This window comes from Equus przewalskii, chromosome 4 (assembly GCF_037783145.1).
Source record: "Equus przewalskii isolate Varuska chromosome 4, EquPr2, whole genome shotgun sequence".
Classification (NCBI taxonomy): Eukaryota; Metazoa; Chordata; class Mammalia; order Perissodactyla; family Equidae; genus Equus; species Equus przewalskii.
In genome coordinates, this window is record NC_091834.1 from 7952576 (window position 1) to 7968903 (window position 16328).

At 43.2% G+C, this 16328-nt stretch overlaps 1 protein-coding gene across 11 annotated transcripts in view; it reads right to left on the bottom strand.

Moving 5' to 3' along the window:
- LAMB4 (laminin subunit beta 4) overlaps positions 1-16328 on the bottom strand; it is a 111742-nt gene that overhangs the window by 44037 nt on the left and 51377 nt on the right. For all 11 annotated transcript variants that reach the window (XM_070615365.1, XM_070615361.1, XM_070615364.1 and 8 more), the window contains 4 exons: positions 9600-9785; positions 7831-7946; positions 6940-7060; positions 230-407 (listed from right to left, as the gene is read on the bottom strand). In XM_070615365.1, coding sequence (XP_070471466.1) covers positions 230-407; positions 6940-7060; positions 7831-7946; positions 9600-9785 — 601 coding nt within the window. The remainder of the gene's footprint in view (positions 1-229; positions 408-6939; positions 7061-7830; positions 7947-9599; positions 9786-16328) is intronic.

Consider the following 16328-nt stretch of genomic DNA (forward strand, 5'->3'; position numbering starts at 1 on the left):
TCTAGCATCCCAATGCTACCGCACGTCTCCTCTTTTATACACTTTCTCTACTGCATTATGATTCCCACACATTAGCAGACCGCTCTGTGTACCTAATCATTGGGCAATTGGTATTTGCATTGGTCGTTCGGAGTAGATGCTAAAATAAATTAAATCGATCCACTCACATTCCAAAAAGCATTCATGCAGACAGCAGCGCTCCAGTAGCGCTCATTCAATAGGTACTCACCCACTGCCCCCTCGTGCAGCCTGGCAGACACGCTGACTATGAGCCTTTCACACGCAGAAGGGAGCACCCGAGGTCTTGCTTCTGAGGCAATTTCAACACAGTTGTGCAGCTGATATTCATCTAAATCCTGCTCGCTGCAGAAATTCTCCAGTGAATTGATTTGGGGAATAAGACCAAGCTTTTGAAATAATGAGAAAAGAAGACTTATGTTCAGAACTGTCTCCTCTTCGAGATTCCAGTTATAAAAATGAATAGATTTATGAGAATAATGGCTGCAAAGAGACTCTATGCAATCCTTTAAATTGCTTATGACTCAAGATTTTAAGATTTTCTATTTAGTTAAGAAATCTTTAACTAAATATTCATGCTTATTGACTTACAGCAAAGAAAGTAAAATAAGCCTTTATCTTTTTACTGTCCTTATTATTATATTTTTACTTGCTAATACATTGTCAGATTTGAAAGATTTTTAACTGGGCTACTTGTGATAAATTAAGAAATCATGGCTTAGTGCAGTCCATACTGTTACGGTAGAACTCTTAATACCACAAAATTCTCCTTTAAAAAGTTTTGTCTTTTTCAACTACATATGAACAGCAGTGTTCTACATCAAACTATATCTGCTTCTTGGAGATTCACAGAATAGATTAACATATCAAAGGCTCTGAGAAGTCCTGCAAGGAAGATACTTTTTATACTCAGTGTTTCCAGATTTATTTCACCACTTGGTCCTATATTCAAATAATACTTACCAACATCCTAAACTCAATATTTCACAGATGCATTTTGGAAATTGCTGGCTTAGACTATACAGCTTTATGGGGACAAACGCATCATTGTATTTATTCTCAAAGAGGACTCATCCATAGTTTAATATCTATGTGAAGAAAAGCTATACAGTTGTGTTTCTTGAGCAGATATTTTCTGTTATAACCTAATACTATTTAAAATGTTTATTAACGCCTTGGATGACATAGTAGAGAACATGTTAGTACAGCAGATTATTCACACCAAGTCGGTCCACAACTGGTGGAAAAAATAGCCTTAAAAAAGTTTTAAATAATTTGGAATAAACGATTAAAATGTTTTAATTCAGCCGGTCAAGTTAGGAGAGCGAACTGATGGCACAGATAACTCTCCCCTGGTCTTTTGGCTTTGTCCATTCTGAAACCAGCTTCCGTGGTCCCTTACTTCAGCCCTCTCCAGTTTTTCTGTATGTCCTTGGACCCACCACTGGGTGGAATCTCAACCCTGAATGACTACCTCCAAGCGTCTCTGCTTCTCAAACCCCCGAACTTGTTCTTCCTGCTCTGTAGGCGCATGCCATTGCCACTTCCTTCTCTTACTTCCCAGAGAACACAGACATCAGCAGTGGGACAGAGCTCCCCTCCCACTTCTTGCCTCCCTAACTCCTGTCCCACAGGCACTGGCCCCTTCTGTGACTCTGGCGCTCGCTCAGGAAGAAGAGGCATGCCATGGACCAGATGTCCCGCTCCTGTCGTCTCTGCCCTCAGGACACTTCTCCATGGATAGTGCTTTCTTCCTTTAATCTCTTCTTTTCAACTGGTATATCAATGTGCTTAAATCTCTCCCATCTGTAAAATCACCTCCTTGATCTCATATATTCCTCCTGCCACTGCCCCGTCTCTGCCCCTTGACTCCTTGACAGCCAAGTTTCTTGAAAAATTGTTTCCTTGCCATTCTCACTGCCTCCTTTCCCAGTCACTCTCCACGCCAATGCAATACCTTTCCCCTACCCATCCCTAAATGTTGGGGTTCCTCAGGGTTCTCTCATGGGCCCCCTTCTTACTCCACACCCACTTCCCAGGTGACCTTGACGGTGCTGTGTCTTTGGTTACCATCTATAGATTCGTGACATCTGAACTTATGTCTCCTGCCCACGTCTCAGTTGTGGCCCTCAGATATGCACAGAGAAGCCTATTGGTTGTCCCCCACACACTGCAAACCAAACCACATGAAGCCTACTTTCCTTTTGGCCTGTGGTCAGGAAATCATGTCACCATCTGCCGAGCTGCTCAGGGTAGAAACCGAAGGCCATCTCTGATGCCCACCTCTTCATCATCACACTCCCGACCCACCCAACGTCCCACACATAAAGTCCTTCGCAAGCCTGGTCAATCTGATCTCTTAATACATCTAGGATGCATTTATTACTCCTCATCTCCCTGTCACTTCCCTAATTTAGGTCACCTAGATTACCATAGTGGCAGCCTAACAGACTTCCCCTCTTTCACTCTTGGAAGCCATCCATCTCCCTCATCAATTTTCTACCCTATAAAAATAGTGATTCTTTAAAAGGCAGTTTGTTCAGATAATCTCCTCCTTAAAAACATTCAGTGGCTTCCCATTGCCTTAGGATAAAACCTAAATTCAATCTCTTTTCATTCTGCTACCCTGCAACCTCTCAGCCCAATGGTTCTCAATCTGGGAGGTACCGCCCCCTAGGGGGCATTTTGGAAATTCCAAGGGGTGGTTTTGGTTGTCCTGCGCTTGGGGTAGGTGTGTCACCGGCATTTCGTGGGTGGGGATCCGAAATACTAGCCATTCCCACAAAAAGGAAAATCATCCCATGTCCCTTACAGTTTTTGAATGTTCCATTGAACAGCCAGGAAGGAGAAATTCTTGTTTATAATTATGAGTTGAAAGCCCTAGTCTATGTTTGTGGGACATGTTAAACATGTATACAACACATGGCTTTCATGGCTGTCACATATAATGATCCTACATGTATAAGCATCTCCCTACTTCATTACGCTTTCTGGTGTATCCCTGCCAGTGCATGCACATATCAAAGTACGTATTATTTTTTTATAAATTACTTTCCTTTTATTTCTCCTCCATATTTGCACATTCCATTGGTATTATTTGAAAGTTATGTGTGCACACAGGACATAATGCCTATTAATTTCATTTCAGGAGAGTGTAGAGAGCTACAAAACATTGTAATAAAAAGGGGAGGTTGGGTCAGCTGAGGTTGAGAACCACTGCTCAAGCCACGTTGACATTTCCAGTTCAGTGACCTGTCACAGCTCCCAGTACCTCTCACACTGTATTGTCATTTCCCGTGTAACTGTCTGCCTCTCTCCTTAGAGAATAAGCCCCCCATGTCAGGGAAGGTGCTTGTCTGGTTTACACCTGCACCTACTACAGTGTCTAATTCATAACAAGTGCTTCATAAAACTTTGTTCCATAAAGAAGTCCATATATGTGTCTAGTCTTGTATCTTTAAGTTGATACTAAAATGCCTCTGCATTCTCCAATCACAAACCAAGTGGGGAGAGACACAGAGGGAAGCTAGATGGGCTAGTTGGGATGTAGGCAGCCAGCCAGGGATTAATCACTCACAGCTATTGGTCTGAGCCAGTTCAGAGTTGGCCATGTTGCACCAAGAAGATAGAACAGAAGACGAGAGTCCCTGTCAACTAGAGGATTTTGTAATGCCATGACTCACTTCTCCTAGAAACTTCTAAGGACTTTATGTTTACCAAGTGTAGTCCACTCTTTAAAAGAAGAATGGCAGTTTTACATTCTGGAATGCCTAATATACTTTTGACTCTAAACACATTTTTTGGAAGCACGTGTCATGTAATCAGGGTGACTGAAAATTTTTTTTAACTATCTCACTCTGCTTGCCAAACAAAGAAACGGTATTTGTGCAGAAGACACATCCAGGGTTGAGCAAAGCTTTCCTCTGGTCTTCCTGGTAATGCATCCTAGTCTTAGACACAAATATTAATCTGGCTGCAGAGAAGAATGAACTTTGAAAGAGCCAAATCCCAAGCAGTCAAGGGGCTTCCCAGAGCAGCAAAACTGGTGGTATGGAAATAACTGCGTTTGTCTGATTATAAAATATGCAATGACTTTCTCCTACTGGGCATCCTGGGTCAGGGATTCCAGGGGACACTATAGGTGCCCTGCTTGGATCTTCCCATCTGCGCGCTGCTCTGGCATTGGCTGCTATGGGCTCACCACTGTCCCCTCCTCCAGAAAATTGGACTCTGCCACCTTGTCCAGGAGTTAATGCACTCACTGGGGATGGGATGGCGGTGAGGCTGTGGCCAATGACTCGGGCACACTTAGATGCCACTTTACCTCCAGGTGAAACCAACTCTGGGGTGCAATTCCTGCTCCAGAACTCCCAGTGGGGTTAGGCTGGAGCTACAGCTCGGTGGACACACGCCCTCACTTGGTTCCTTCTCCTGTCCTCTCTTAACCCCCTCCCGCCTCTTCTCCTGCGAGCAGGCCCTCAGTAAAGCAGGTGCACCTGAGCCCCTGTAGCACCTTCTGCTTTTAGGGAATCTGACCAAGATAGGAAGCCGGGGCCTCCTCTGAGGTTTTGGACAGTTTGCCAAGATCGGGTTGCTCTCAATTTTTATTCAGGTTTCAGGGTTTTCACCTCCATATACAAGAGAATGATTGTGTGAAAACTGATCAAATGGATACACTTTTAAGTTAATTTCAAATATCCATTTACATCATGCATCTATAAAAAGCATGTTTTACACCCCAGGCCCCAGCACATATACACTCAGTGAGTGGGTGATGAGTGGATAATTTGGATGGATGCATTTGACACAGCATCAAGTGATAATCTTCAGAATTGACAAAGTTTAGAAATATTTAGAATATCTATTTAAAATGAGGAGTACCTTGGCTCTTACACATTTGAGTGTCATGACTGTTACTATTATTATAGTAACATCTCTTCGTTATTTAAGATCTCATTATTTTCTTCCTGTCCCTTTCTTTACTCTGCCTGGGCTCACGACTTTTAGCTTTTTTCCCTGAATTAAACCCGTTGGATTTGATGTGCTTTCTTTGTAACTCCCATGTTCGTTCATGAGCACAGCTCTACTGAAAGCTCCTCAGCAGAGAATGTGAATTATGTGGATAGAAAAATCACGATAGTTTAAATTTCCCATTCAAGAGTATGTTTCTACTTTCCACTTCATTTCCACCATAATATGGCAGAAACTCACCACAATATTACACAGCTCTCTGGGTGCAGGATTTGGACCATCTTTGGTTAAGGTTGCCAGATAAAATACAAATCACCCAATTAAAACTGAATTTCAGAGAAACAATGAATAATTTTTAGTATGTCTCACGCAATATTTGAGGGCACTATTTGGGAAATATTTATACGATATTCAAATATAACTTAGTGCCCTGTTTCTTTCTTCCCTCTCTCTCTCCTGTCTTTCTTCCTTTTCAATTTTGCCAAATCTTGCAATCCTACCTTTGGTAAAATAATCTTAAAACAATGGCTTTTTTTGATGTTATAATAGGTGAACTTGTTGAATAAAATCCGAGATATACTGGCCTCATATTGAATTCTATAGTAGATGATGAAATAACAAAGTCCCAGGGTATAAATTCAAAATGTTCAATGGTTAAAATTGAACTTTGAAGACACAATTCACAAAATATGGATATACAACTAATTAAAACAGGGGCCAGGAAACTTCCTGTAAAAGGCCAGATAGTAAGTATTTTTGGCTTTGAGGCCATAAGGTCTGAGTTGCAACTATTCAACTCTGCTTTTGTAGCTTGAAAGCAGCCATAGAGGCATGTCAACAAACGGGCATGGCTGAGTCCCAGTGACACAATGTAGGCTGTAGTTTGCCAGTCAAGTCATGATATTAGAAGATTATTGCAAATACTTAAAAATGCAATTTTAACAAAGCAATTTGATTTTTACCCACCAAATTATTTTTAAAAATTCCACACAATTGTATACAATTCTGCCAAAGCAGGATGAAACTGGTACTTTCATACATTACCAATGATTCTGAAAATTAATTGGAGAACACCTTCCAGAAAATAATTTGATGAATTATTTCAAGAGCCATAAAACCTTGGGTAAAGCAGGACTATATTTTAAAACATTTAAAAAATATATGGACCAATGATACAGAGTAGTGAAAAATAGAAGCAACTTAAAATGACCACGAGTAGGGCAATAGATAAGTAAATTAAGTCTTAAGTTTATTCAGTGCCCCAACTCTGTCCACCAACAAGCCAGGGCCAGAAGTTGTGAACAGAGTGAGACCTTTAGAAGAAACGTCTATGGAGGAAGGACACTGGAAGAAGTCACTCAAGGAAATATTATATAAAGTTCCTAAAAATGATAAAACTGCTTAAGCACCGTAAGAAAATGCTTATAGTATAACGTGAAGTGAAAAAAATTTATTTACATACTTGTATGAGCACTCTGATTACAATATAAAAGCGTAGTATGTATAAAATGGGAACTTATAAGATGATAATAATTAAAGTGATAGGATTTCTCCCCAAACTTTCTGTAATGCCAGTGTGCTACAGGGGCTCAGAGCCGGGACTCTGGAATCAGGCAGTCTGGCTCTGATTCCTGACTCCTCACTCACTAGCTCTGTGGTCCTCTGCCTCAGTTCTGTTGTCTGTACAGTGGGGACAATGACAGTACCTACCTCACAGAGTTCTTGTAAACATTAAACAAAAGAACATGTAAAACACTTCAAATCGTTACTGGCACATACTATTTTGTAAGATTTACCATTTTTATTAGGTGACTTTTATAGAGAATAGGTGATTTTTCTAGTGAAATAAACACACATACTTCTCAAGAAACGTTTCACCACAGTCTAAAAGCAGAATTATAACGGAGCCCAGTTTAGAAGGGGGCCCCCACAAAGCTCTATGATACTTACAGAGTCAACTAGAATGTGTGAATGAGCGTGGGACCTTCCTTCCAAAGGCTGGGAAAAGTAGACATCTATGGAATATTGTACATCTGGTTCTAAACAGATGGGTGTGGGAAGCAGCACGATTCTGTATTAAGAGAAATCAAGCAAAAGTTCAGTGAGAAAAGTCCAGTTATATAACCGAAGTGGCCATAGCATTTGGTAGTATTCCACCTGCGCTGTGAAATGGGTTCCATTGTGAGGCAGAGGCCAGGTCGACGTCTAGACCAGCTCAGGTGGGTTGGGTAGACAATAAATTTGCACTCAGATTCTCCGTGGCTCTTGCATAGGATTGTGCCAAATAGCAAAGACTTAGAAACTATTGGCCATGGGTCGCCATGACTGCTCTGGGAAAAGGATGGAACGAATGTTCTTCATCCTACCTACCATGCTAAAATTAGTGGCCTCAAAATTAGTAGCTTTTCACTTCATAGATTCTCAGCTGTTGAGATAACTCGAGCTGAATATTTTAGTCTTTGTCTTGTAGCATTTCACTTTCTCACATCTCCAGGCCATCTCGGGAATGGGAAGGGAACATTCAAGATTTAGAGTCAGGAGATCTGGCCTGGAATCCTGGTTCTGCCACACATTAGTGGTGAGACTTGGGCATCATCTAAGTATTCTCATTCTCAACTTCCTCCTCGTCTGGTGAAGACAAGATCTATCTCATTGAGTCGTTAGGAAGATTAAATGTGATATTAAGTGTAAAGCACGGCATAGCACACAGTGACCCCTTAGGAAATGTTATAGTCTCCTTTAATACATCTCTTCTCCCACTTAGTTCCTGGATACAAATTGTTGATAGATGAAGGAGGTTCCAAGAAAGCTTCAGTGTTTGGGGACAGGTCCCAAGCATACCTGGAAGCCGCTGGTAAGGCAAAAGACTGAGGCTTCGGCCATGGGGTCTTGCGTGTACAGTGCTTGCTCCCTCTGGGGGGGTTGACCATGATCTGGACAGCCCAGTCATCTGCGGACTAAACAGACATGACATAAAAGCATGCGCCCATGAGGATGCACGCACAAACATACCGAATGGATAGTGCATGGAATCAAATTTGCAACCCACAGCCTGCTTGGAAAATAGAATTTTGGAGTTGAAAGAAATCTTAGAGGTTTCCTGTCAGACTCAACTCTCTGGCGCCTGAGTTGTGATCCAGGTAGAAAGAATATTATTTCTGGCCATTGCTACAGCTCATGGGCCCAGAAAAACACTGGCACTCCTGCCAGGTCTAATTTTTAACCTTTGTCTCCCAAAGAGTTGATTAATTCATCACATCCTTGGATCATAGAACAAAAGTAAAAATTCGAAATTCTCCACAAAAGGATATAGAATTTTTCATATTATTACATAAATATATTATTATATAAATTACATTTAATAATTATTATATTAGTAGATATATTTACATGTGTATAAATAAACATATTTATAGCATATGCTAATTAGCTATACTCTGGAAGCCTTACAATTTGGAGAAGCTTTTTGAAGCTGTCAGGGACCGGCCCTGTGGCCGAGTAGCTAAGTTTGCACACTCTGCTTTGGAGTTCCAGGGTTTCAGTGGTTCTGATCCTGGATGTGGACCTAGCTGTGCTCATCAGGCCACGCTGAGGTGGCGTCCCACATAGCAGAACCAGAAGGACCTACAACTAGAATATACAACTATGTACTGGGGCACTTTAGAGAGAAGAAGGAAAAAAGATGATTGGCAACAGATGTTAGCTCAGAGCCAATCTTAAAAAAAAAAAAAAGCTGTCAGAGGTACGTCCTCTCCATGGAAAAATTAATATACATATGTATATATTTTTAATGACTTTCTTGCCATACTCACCAGGTCAAAGTTCACTGAAGTCCCTTGGCTTTCATTTTTAAGTGAGAAATAGAGAATTATGTCACATCAAGAGTTTGAAAGTGGGTCAGCAGCTCTGGTCATACAGTACACAGTGAGCGCTTCCAGAATGAGGTCCCTAGAGGGATTGCTGGGACTCTGAGACCACCCCACAGTCACATAAAACACTTTTCAGGGTAGAGGGTCTGTGGGGTTTCAGATTATCAAAGAAAAGTTCCTGCAAAGAAAAGGTTAAGATCTGTTGCTCTCGATCAAATACTTTTCTAATTTGGTTTCTGTTCTGTTTCAGATATTTCTCAAAGGCAGGCGGAAGGGGTGGCAAGGTGGTGGGGGCAAGAGGAGCAGCCTGCTTTTAGTTTTTCTCTTGTTTCAGGGTAAAATTCAAGTGCAAACGATCTCTTCTGCATCCTTCTGAGGCTGAATCTGTGCACATATGTTAGTTTATAAAATTTTCAGAAAAAAAAGTCCCAGGAGAGCGAGATTTGCGTTATTTTCATTATTTATTATTCTTACACAAACATTCCATCACCACGTCCTCACAGTTAAATATATAACTCCGACTTTAGCTCTCTCCGTGGAATAGAGCATGTGTGCCTACGGCTCTCTGGGTTGCTTTAATGTCTTTAGGAAACGCTTTGGTTTATAATGGAGTCCAGATGTTCTACTTTTGGCAAATCATTTTACGAGGAACTTATCTAGCAAGACAGGAATGGAAATACTCAGCTCGAGAACGTATTTCATTCAGTTTTTTACCACGAAGAAGTTGAAGTTAAAGGGTACCTGAGTTTCATAGCGAATGGCAACAGCGAAGTCCATGGCAGAGGGAATGTTGTTGACTGTAAATCTCAAGCCAGCCCCAGGGAGAACCCTGGCAAATCCAGGCCCAGTCCAGGTAACAGGGCTCCCAGGAACCGGCTCTGGGAAAACACCGTGATCAGCAGGCACCTGGCCGAAAGTCGCCGAGCCCTAAAATTGGAGAGGAATGTACATAGCTTTGCCTACAGTCAAGGCCTGGAAGAGCTCAGAAAAGAAGAAAAACATCTATTTCCTGATGGGTATATGATCCATCTGAGTCATGGATAAATTATTCCAACCAGGATACAGTCCAGAATACAGCCGAGAAAAACGTGTGGAATCTGCAGTTTTGGAACATACGTTACTGTATAGAATGATTGATTTGAAAGCACTTTAATTTTAAGCAGCCCATGTGCTAATGAAGCGAGCAAATTCCACACGGATGACCTTGGCTTTTCTCAGATAAGACTTGCAGTTCTGGCCAAAATATGAAGAGAAGCAAAATATTCCCATCCCTACTCACAGATTTCTCCTAATTATGCATGACAATGAGGAAACCCACATGGACGTATTAGATATTGCTTCCATGCAAACATGAGAAATGCTCTTCTTCTATCTGCCAGGGGGCATGTAGGTACAAAACTCCCAACACGCTCAGTTGATTAGCATCCCTGCTAGTCTCTAGTCTGGATGGCAGCCTGGGGTCATCTGGATCCTGCAGATAGCACTTCTTTAATGACTTCTACATCTGCCCCTCCACGCTCACAGCCTCCATCGGAATGCCACCGCTTGCTACTTTCTGCCTGTATTGCTGCAACAGTTTCTTGGCTGCTCTCTCCATCGCTCCCTAGTCCAACACACATTACGCACTGCTGCCAACAAGCATCTCAAATACTTTCTAACTGCCAACGGAATCACGCCCAAATTGCTTAGCCAGGAGTTCAAGTTGCTCTGTGACCTACCCCAAAGTACTCTTCATTTGATAAACGTTGATTTAGTCACAATTCAATGCCAGCCTCTGAATTAGGAATGCAAAGATGAATGGGACAGAGTCCCTGCCACAGAGGAGTGTAGAATCTTGCACGGGAGACTGAAATGTAAATAAGAGACTATACCGCCAGATTGGGTTTCAACAGACAGAGGTATATGTAAACTCAGCTATATGCAACGTTTTCAAACATTTCAAAAATACTCTCACGATGGCAATAGACACTGTAGGTGACCCCCCAGATCCCCTTTACCTGAGTGGTGCACCCATCCCCCAGTTGTGGCATGTGTGGCTTGTAATAGTTCACAGTTGCCCCGCTTCTCCATAGAATTGCCCTCCCACAGCCCACCCCACCCCACCCCCACCCCTGCGGGGCCTTGCAGCCAAGGATTTCCTGATTGGTATCAGGGTATATATTTCCTGATTGGTACCAGGGTATATAAGGCTGGTCTGTCGTCTTAGGGGGCTGGGCAGCTTTGGCTGCAATTTCTTTCTGAGCTCCTCTGTGGATCAATCCAAGGTTTTTTTCCCCGGGACCACATCTTACTCTATGTTGTTTCCTTCACTCTCTTAATACTTCCTTAATAAATCACACGCACCTGAATTTGGTCTCAGGCTTTGTTTCTAGGGCACCTGGCCTGAGACAGTGGGTACCAGACAGTTTACCTAGAAGAAGATTCTGAGATGCAATTCTGGAGGTGGATCATTTTCTGTTCAGCTGGCTGTGAGGACCCAGTGTGAAAGGTACTGAGGATCCCTGGCGTGCACAGCAATTGCTAAAACTGTCACCTGTGGAGAACTGGGGCAGGATAAAGCGGGAAGGGGAGGCACTGACGGGAGCCATATTTCTGGCGTTGAGAGATATGGGGGAAATAGGGCTTACAGGAACTGAGGAAATAGGTGGCTGCTGTTGAATGCCATTGATGCTTTGCCGAGAGCAGATGACAGGCTCAGGGCAAACAAGCACCAATTTAAAGCAAATTGTGATAATCAGAGGGCCTCCTTGGAGGCATTTAAAGAGACTCTCATCTCCTTTAGCTGGAGGCAGGAAGAGCTGAAGACCAGGCACAAGACTCAGATGTGAGGGTTGCAGAACTTCAGAGAAGGCTGAGTTCTCAGCCAAGGTAAGTCACCTCTGCCAACGTCAGGCCCTTCACAGGGAAGCAGTGGGACCTTGAGACATGAGTCCTGAACCCTGAGGTTCACCTGAGCACTCCTAGACTACAGAAGTAATCTACTCACCTCCACTCCACCCCTGCCACATCTGAAGACAATGCAGAAATCTCAAGTGATGCAGGTGCCTTAAAGGAACATGTGTACCTTCTTCAAGATCTGCCTGTACCACCCCTCCTGACCACTTGCCTGATAATTCGCGTGAAGTTTCAGCGTGATCTGACGGGGAAATTGCTGGATATCTGAGAGGGACCTGGCTAACACGTACCAGCAGCAACTGGGAGAGAATGGCTGGCTGTGGATCCTGAGGGTGCTAGACCAAGGGAGCAGAATATGAAACTAAATAAGGAGAGCTTGTTGATTTGGGGTCACTGGTGATATAGGATGTAACAGCCTGGCAAGGGCCCTGGAGCCTTGGGAGAGAGACCTAATGCGTTGCTGGAGTAGCTCTTGGAAGCTTAGCAAAAGTTGCGCCCAGAGTAAATGAAGCAGGGGTGGCAGAACTGCCGTAGCAGGCTGTGGAGGAAAGGATATACGGCTCAAAGAAGCAGGCATGCTAGGATAGATCTAGGATACAAGACAGAAAGCCCACCACCTGAGTTTTCCTTAGGGGGTCTGGAGGATACTCCATTTATCAAGACAGTAAAGAATGAACGGGCAGGGGGCGGCACCAGCATCATTGAGAAGCTGAGTATTGGGTATCCTCTATATGCTGGTAGGATAAACTGCTACAAAGCTGAGCTCCTTGTATCAATGTGGAGGATAGGATCCTAGACTATCAAAGTCTGGGTAGCACTTAACTCTTAAAAGCAAGAATCAGATAATTATTATAATGGGCAGCAAGGTTGGAATAGGAGCCAAGGGGGACTGACCCAGAGGAATCGTCTACGAAGATGGTTAATAGAATATGGCGTTCCTAAGAACCAGATCGATGAGCAGTCAACAAAAGTATTGCTTAATCTATATAATCAAAAGTGATCAAATATAAATTAGCGAAGGCTGAGGTCAGCTGTCCCAATGCAAAGACATGATCCTTTGCCAAGTTTCTAGATATGAGCCACTTCTCAGATCCAGAACCCAGTGACTGAATGAAAAGCCAGATCCCCATGAGGAAAGACACTCCAATACCACGGCCAGTGTGATTCTCTCAGTTACTTCCCAAACAGATCTATGGTTATTTACTTGAGTCCATTGGGGAAGGAGAAATACCTAGATCTTTCAAGGGCCAGGATTTGATATAGGATTTGAGTTGATGCTGAAGCCAGGTACCCAAAGTACCATCATGGTCTCCCCAGTAGAATAGGGGTGCATGAGGGTCAGGCAATACATGGAGTCCTGGCCCAGATCCTTTTCACAGTAGGTTCCCTGGGTTTACTGAGCTGCCCATTGATCATTTCCTTCAATTCCTGAATATGTAATTGGAATGGATCTGCTTAGCAGTGTCCATTGATCTTTGACCTGTAAGGTAAGAGCTCTTATGGTAGGAAATGCCAAGTAAAAGCTTGCCCTCCTCCCCACCAAGCCAAGATAGGAAATAAAAAAATATTGAAATCAGAGAAATCTTCAGAGTGCCACTCTCAAGACTTGGTGGTGGTTCCCACCATATCCCCATCACAAATTTAATACAAACTTAACCAAGTCGTAGCCTCACTTGCAGCTGTTGGGCAGGATGGATTAGCTTTACCAGAGCCGATTAAAACACCATGTGGTGCATGATATGCAGCTATGGAAATGCAAAATGTACTCCTTTCCATGCCCATGAAGGAGAAGGAACAGAAGCAATCTGGGGTCACTTGGGATGAGCAGTAGCGTATATTCAGTCTTGCTCCAAGCCTGTTAAATCTCCTGCTCCCTGTAAGAATATAGCCCAAAAGGATCTGGACCATGCAGATAGTCCACAAAATATCACACCGATCCCCTATATTGAAGGATAGTGAAATGGGTGCCTTGGTCCAAGGCAATGCTGTGTGGTCTCCCATAGTGAGAATCAGACACTCTAAGGCCTTGGTCAACATGACTCTCTGAGGGCTCATAAAGTATCTGATTCACCACATGGAAAAACATAACAACTCCTCAACCCAAGGGACCCACTTTACAGCCAAAGAAGTGTAGCAGTGGTCATATGACTTTGGGATCCACCACTCCTACACAAACCATGCCATCTAGAAGATGGTGACCCGAGATGGCAGTGGAATGGGGCCCCTTTAAGACACATCAGATTCACCAGCTTAGAAATGACACCCTGGGAGATGGTACTGTATTTTTCAGGACATTATTTATTCCTTAAACCATATGTGATGCTGTGTCCCCAATAGGAAGAAAACGCGGGGTTGAGAACAAAGTAGGAGTAGCCAAGCTCACTGTCACTCCCAGTGACCATAGGAATTTGGGTTTCTTGTCCTTGCAAATTTAGGCTCTGTGGGTCTAGCTGTCTTAATTCTTGGGCAAGGACAAAGGATCCCACTAACCTTAAAGCTATGGCTGCTGCATGGCCACTTGGGCCCCTCATGCCAGTAGACCAGCAGACACGGGAAGGAATTACCCTAACTGGGAGGGCGGTTGCCGTATAATTGGGACATTGTACATTGGGAATATGTACAGCACTGAGGTGATCCACTGAGGCACCTCTGGTTCTCCCATACATGTGGCCTGATAACGATGTGGTACCCATGGTCTCAGACCCCAGAGGGATGAGGGTCTGGATCACCCCACCTAGCAGAAGTGCCAGTTGGGGATGAGGGGAATCTAGAATGGGTGGCAAGGAGGGAGGGAGATAGTGGGTATCAGTTAAAACCTTGGGACCAACTAACCTCAAAACGGTTGGAGGCTGCAGTTTGTCCCACTAAACCTCTTTTGTAAATTTCCCCAGGAATTGTGGCCAGTGAGAATCCTGGAGAAGCTGTGCCTGCATCGAGTGAACTTCATATAAGAAGCACACGTGCAGAGTCAGCCTCATGGGCATGCAACCTGTGTAGTTGCCCAGCGCCCCATGCTCAGAAGGGCCTCATGCTTGGTTTAGCGCTCTCCTGTCACCATTTTGAAATAATTAATAATTTTATCTTTGAAGTTGTTTTGTAAGCGAAGTCTCTTGGGACAATGGAACATGCTCATGAGCAGAAGAGATACACACAATACGTGTCTGCTTCTTTGCTGCCCCCTTCACATATAGTGCACATGATGCCCATGAGCATAGGATTCAAGTGGACCTGCTACAGAAAGGTGTTCAGTGAGACTCAAAGTGAGTACAGAGTAAGCATGTCCCATCTATGACTGAGTAAGCAGGGTTGCTGATAGCTCCAAGAAGCCAAGCTTTCAGTTCCAACCAAAACTTGCTTTGAAAGCAGAAAGAAGGCAAAGGCATTCTAAGAAACACATTATCCATGTTACTTCCCTGTATTGGCCAATACTTACGCTGCAAATGATGACTAGAAGGAAAGAGAAAGAGAGGACAACTCACTGTTTCCCTCCCTTTCAGTCCTTCCTTACTCATTAGTAAACTGAAGGTAGAGAGGGTTCGTAGAACACGTTTCAAAAAGTGAAATAAGGGGCCGGCCCGTTGGCGCAGTGGTTAAGTTTGAACATTCTGCTTCAGCGGCCCAGGGTTCAGCAGGTTGGATCCTGGGTGCGGACATGGCACCGCTTGGCAAGCCATGCTGTGGCAGGCGCCCCACATATAAAGTAGAGGAAGATGGGCAGATGCTAGCTCAGGGCCAGTCTTCCTCAGCAAAAAGAGGAGGATTGGCGGCAGATGTTAGCTCAGGGCTAATCTTCCTCACAAAAAAAAAAAAAAGTGAAAGAAAAGCTGAGTTAGGGAGCCAGCCTGGTGGTGTAGTGGTTACTTTCACATGCTCCGCTTCAGCAGCCTGAAATTCACAGGTTAGGATTCTGGGCACGGACCTAACACCACTTGTCAAGCCATGCTGTGGCAGTGTCCCACATAAAAAATAGAGGAAGATTGGTGCACATGTTAGCTCGATGACAATCTTCCTCATACACACAAAAAAAATCCCAAGAAAACAGTTGAGTTAGTTTTGTGCAGCATTCTCCCTGTTCTGGAAAGATTGAAATACACATGCATATATGACTACAAAGTATGAACTGTGTAATTTCAGTGATTCTGCACATGAGTTAAATGTTATGTTTAATTAAGAAATGTTATGCTTCTTATGTTTGCAACTAAAATTGATATTGCATGATTTAAAGATGAATAGTATAATTCACGTTAATTATTTAAATTTTTAATATTTCTTTGCTTAGAATGACATTAAATAGCAGATAGAAAACACCTGACAAGTCGAGAGAGAGACTATGGAAGAAAGTAAAAAGCTTTATATTTTACTACCTTCAATGGCCCTTTTCCCTAACTTTTTATTTATTTATTTATTTTTATTTTTTATAGATTTTATTTTTTCCTTTTTCTCCCCAAAGCCCCCCGTACATAGTTGTATATTCTTCGTTGTGGGTCCTTCTAGTTGTGGCATGTGAGACGCTGCCTCAGCGTGGTCTGATGAGCAGTGCCATGTCCGCGCCCAGGATTCGAACCAACGAAACAC